Below are 5,230 nucleotides of genomic sequence, written 5' to 3' on the forward strand. Positions count from 1 at the left end.
AAATGTTAAAACGCAAAATGTTAAAAATAAGTTTAGCTTCAGCCCTTGGTAGCGAGCAAAAGATTATGGGATTTTAGACTGAGACAATTGTATATGCTCCGCTCTAATCACTCACTACTTCGGTCTAGATTTATTTATATTTTAGTTACTAAGACTAGATATCATTTCATTGGAAGCATATTTTACATTTCACGCCTCAAAACAATTATCTACTCAAAATACCCAATAAAATATTTCTAAGTCCAACTTAAGAAAATAAAAAGTAAAATCAAAACCCCAAGCTGGTATAGTATACATCTGTACTTAAAACCCCAATACTTGGTACCTAACTCTCCATCCATTTAAGGCATAGACGGGCACATCTAGTTGGCTGGCTAGGAGGAATCAAAACCGTGTTTTCCTAATTTCTAACAACTCTGATCCTGTCCTTTTTCAGTGGATTATCTTGCTCTGAGATCATTATCGAATTATACCATAGGTTTTTATCAACAATCATTTCACGCCTGCGATCCCCTCTCATGGTACTCCCGTTAAATAAAAATTCCCAAAGTGTCATTTTCAGGTGTCAGATTTGTATCATTCCTATATTATGTACAATTGAAAATTCCAATGTTGGCTTATATATGGTATTAGCACATAGACTCACAAAGATCACATGAATTGTACAAGCGAAAAGAAAAGAAACGGGGTTCGATCCTATAACGGCCTCAATGCTTATGTTATATCATCTTAGACAAAGTATACTTAGACGTTATAAGTTACTCGGTTACTCTATTACGTCTGGGCTTTGGTCCTTGTGGTCCCCGATGGTGGATAGGACGTTTCTTAATGCCTTTTGAAGGTACGTACATTCAATGCTGTTTAAAGCTGGGAATTTATGATGTCTGTGGATAGATCTTAACCACGTCGGGTCGCTTATTAGATGGTTAGATTGCTTCTGCATCAGCCTCATTTTGTGTAAACGTTTGCGAAACTTCTTATTAAAAGCCTTTAGTACATCCGGATCATCAAATGCCGATGGTGGAAGATCATACTGTGCTCCATCGGCGAACTCCGTAGTGTAATATGTCATATCCTCATGTTTGTACTTCCCTAGAATATTTTTAAACTCGTAAGACAAAAGAGGTGTAGTAGCAATATCTGTCGTAGGGATTCGATGTGACCCGATATTTAAGGCACTAGAGCCGTCAACGTTATTAACTTCATACGTTTTGCTATTCTTATCGGCCACAGAGATCATAACTGGTCCAATGTATCTAGCCGTAAGCACAGTTGTATCGGAGTTGCGAGCCATATTGTTGACTATATCGCCTACTTCAAACTCGACTATTTTCTTGGTATCATTCCATCGCTTTTGTCTCTTCTTGAGAGCGATGTCCTTCATCTCCCTTAAGCAAGGATAGACCACATCTTTGGTCCGACGCATCTTCTCTAACCATGGTAACACATGATCATCTTGAGACTCCTTGTTGAAGGGGATCTGTAATTCACCATAACGGCCCCGGAAATAGTGAGTGGGTGTTGTACCAGTGACTGAATCGGGGGATTCGTTCATCGGTGTCTGTACCTAATTGATTGAGTACGGCCACATGTCAGCATCATCAAGTAATGCTGCTCGCATGAACTCCTTCATTTTTCTGTGTAGTACCTCGTTCGAACCTTGTGTCTGAGGCTTTGCAAGGTACACCCATCTTTGTAAGATTCGGTCTATCAAGGCGATATTAACGTCTTAGAGTAAATAAACGCGTAGGTAAATTCTAAGTATCGTGAAAATTTCAAAGTAAATAAACGAAATGAGACTTTTAGTAAAGTTAGGTATGCCTCGTAAAAACAGCAATACTCTGAGGGATTGTGAGGCTGAGACATTGCCTATATATAATCCTCTCAGTACTGTTTTCGCCGAAGGAATTCTATTTAGTGTTTCGTTGTCGCTCTATTAGAAACTCGGGCGTGTTTTGTTGGGGCGAATCCGAGAGACTCATAAAATCCTATCTTTAGAAAAAAAAGAAAATAAAAGAAAATATACTCTTGATGTCCTTAGTTAATGTCTTAACCAATAACTTGCCACTTATCAAGAATTACCGTCGTAGCCTTCATCAGACTGGCACATCTGGTTGGCTGATCGGAGGATCAACTAGGTAACGTTAATAGTCCCTAGAAACCTATATTCGATTGAGCCATCTCGCTACCGAAGTATTCAGATATGAAATAAAGTTGGAAAGTAAATATAGTTCTATTAATAGAACTAGACCAACTCTTATGTTTGGTATTTTACTGAGGCCTTTAGGGTTTAGGGTTTCTTTTAGGGTTTTAGGGTTTAGGTATCTTTATTTGTTTACACGCTATTGATATATACAATATTACAATGCCTTTGTGTCCGAAGACCTGTGGCGGCCGGCAGGTGTCGCAGTTTGTGCTTTAATCCCTGTTTTCTCAGGTTGAGGCTTACTGAACTATCTAATGGCTGAGTTGTTGCGCTGCGTTTAGTTTGCTATGTGGCTTGGGGGTTTTTTTTTGGGTATGTAGTTCTATGGGTTGTTTTAGTAGTAGTTTGTAAATCCTAACTGGTTGGAAACAAGTGCTGAAAATATACTGTTTTAGGGTTTAGGGTTTTAAATGGAAAAAGTATTAATTTATTTAACCATTAAAAACCATTTAGGAAACTTAAGTTCCTCGTACTATTAAGAGTATGTTTATAATTTACGTACTGCTTAAGAGTACGTGTATAACATAGAGTCTAATGTGGAGGCCCGGCTATTACATCACTTTAAAAGTGGATAATTATAAGCTTATAAAGCTATTAATAAAATAACACCCTACAAGTCCGGTTGCTAATTACTTGTTACTTTAAAGTAATAAGTAAAAGACTGAGGCATTAGTCAGGGGGCACCCGACTTTTATAGGTCGCCGAGTCTTAGCCATCATTGATATTTTATTAAGGATTTCTAAAAATCTAATTAAGTTTCAATTCTTTTAGTTAAATGGACGGTTGGCACTTTTGTCGCCTTTTTAATAATAAAAAACCCCCCTTTTAAAAGAAATATTAGTTTCTAATAATAGAATCATCCAATTAATATTTTTAGAACTGAATTTAAATGGCCACTTAAGAAAATAAATAAATAGACAGTCCGTCCCCAGATTGGATTGGCACTTTTGGCGACTTTTAATTATCTCTTAAGAAATATTAATTTATAAGAATAGAATCATCCAATTAATATATTTAGAACTAAATTTAAATGGCCACTTTTAAAGAAAATAAAAAAATAAATAAATAAATAGACAGTCCGTCCCAGGTTGGTGTGGTAAGGCCCTAGGGGTCGGCCTGAGGTTGGTGTTATTAAGAGCTCATTAAATATTTTAGTTTGTAAAAACTAAGTTTATTAATTATTGGTTTTTAAAAACCATTGTTTATCTTTAAAAAAAAGAGTAAACATAAATAATCTTCAACCTTTATACTATCCATCTCGTATAGTTAATGGAAAACTATTTATTATATATAACTCAGATTATGTATAAATTATGTATTAGTAATAATACATAGTAAAACCTTTGCACAAGGCAATGCTAGATTTATTAGCTTTATTAGATAGTAATATCTTATATGAATTTTACCCTAGGACCTGCCATGATATCATAGTGAACGGTGATCAGATGACTGATCAAACACCAACAGAAGCAGGAGACAGTGAGGTCATGCATGTTCATGATTTGGTCGACGAGTCGTATGTAGAAAGCAAAGACGAGTTGGTGGAGGCCGAGCACGGACCATCCAATTGAGAAGGGGAGAAAAATTTGGATTGATGTTGAGGTGTCTGATGTGAGATGCGCACACTCGTTGACACGGAGGAGAACCGCTCCGTCATCACTCAGGCGTCCGCAAAGAAGGCACGCTTATCTATTTCGCCACCAGCTAATGATAGTTTTGTATATTTGGCGGACAAAGCTTTCCGCACCCTGCGCTTGGGCAAAACACATACCACTACGGTTCAGGATAGTACAGCATCTACCGAGGACTGTACGTTCGAACTTATGAATCTACCCGATAATATTGAAATAATTATGGACATGGATAATATGAGAGAACTAGGACTAGATCTTACTGGCCTATCATCACCATTTCCAGAAATTAATTAGAATGTTATAGATAGACTACTCGAACAGATAGACATTTGGATGGCCCCAGACTTGTCAGAGCCAGAGGATATTCGACAACGGATACGACAGTACAGACGCTAACGAGGCGATCTTGGGTGCGGCTCGGTGCACTCTACCAGGCAGCTGTAGAAATACCGCCTCCGGTAAGTTTAAAATATCAAGATCAAATGAGATAACACATTGGCTTTTAATTGTATTTAAAATAATTTAATACAAGTTCTTTTTCCAATATTTCCAAAGTGTTCTAAATTCACTTTGATGGCTCCAATAGCCTGAGTAATTGGTATGACTCATTTACTTGGACCTATTTGAGACGATAGTAGATGTTGGATATTATAAACTAAATTATTGTTTTATCTGAACTACTCTTACAGATTTTGGTCGTCCCGCCAATCTCCAAAATCCAATGTCTTTTTTAATTTAATTTTTCTTCAGATGGAGCTTTATTTATATTAGCTAATGTATTAACTTGACTTACGTTCTTATGTCTATTTACAAATTAGACTTGTGGTCATGAACACTTAGTAGTTCTAGTGAAAATTATTCAATAAAGAACAGCTAGAGATCCTGTGTGATCGAGGATATAAAGGCTCTTATCAAGAGGCAGTCCCGATCATTCATACACAAGCTACCACTGCTAAATCCTAACTGACAATAATTTTATCTTGGTTTATATGACATTGTGTAAAACATAGAAATATCCATCGAAGTTTACACAGCGAAGTATCCCTCCCCATACCTCGCGATAAACGTTTGGGTCTACGACGACAAACACGGAATTTCGTATCTGACAAATAGAAACCACACACCACACAACAGGTGCATAAATGAAAACATGAGTTTGTAACCAAGCGTCGCACATCGGCGTCGATGGCCAACTTGCCTCTACTGGCGGTACCATCATTCACACCGTCGGGGTAACTAATTAAAGACCGGTTGTGTTTGGATTTACGACAGATCAATGCTCTTATTCCAGGAGATCAGTTTACATTACCGAAGGTCAATGAGATTATTTGTAACTTGAGGGTAAGCAAAATTATACTACGTAAGATCTATCGGCCGCATAGCGTTACCT

General features: G+C 37.2%; 1 protein-coding gene across 1 annotated transcript; it reads left to right on the plus strand.

Annotated features, from left to right (window-relative positions):
* Positions 1–3,702: 3,702 nt before the first annotated feature.
* Positions 3,703–4,329, plus strand: SARC_08979 (hypothetical protein). Its single transcript, XM_014297027.1, has one exon. The coding sequence runs from the start codon at positions 3,823–3,825 to the stop codon at positions 4,132–4,134; it is 312 nt and encodes a 103-aa protein (XP_014152502.1). The 5' UTR covers positions 3,703–3,822; the 3' UTR covers positions 4,135–4,329.
* Positions 4,330–5,230: the final 901 nt, after the last annotated feature.

Source organism: Sphaeroforma arctica, assembly GCF_001186125.1.
Source record: "Sphaeroforma arctica JP610 unplaced genomic scaffold supercont1.864, whole genome shotgun sequence".
Taxonomy (NCBI): Eukaryota; class Ichthyosporea; order Ichthyophonida; genus Sphaeroforma; species Sphaeroforma arctica.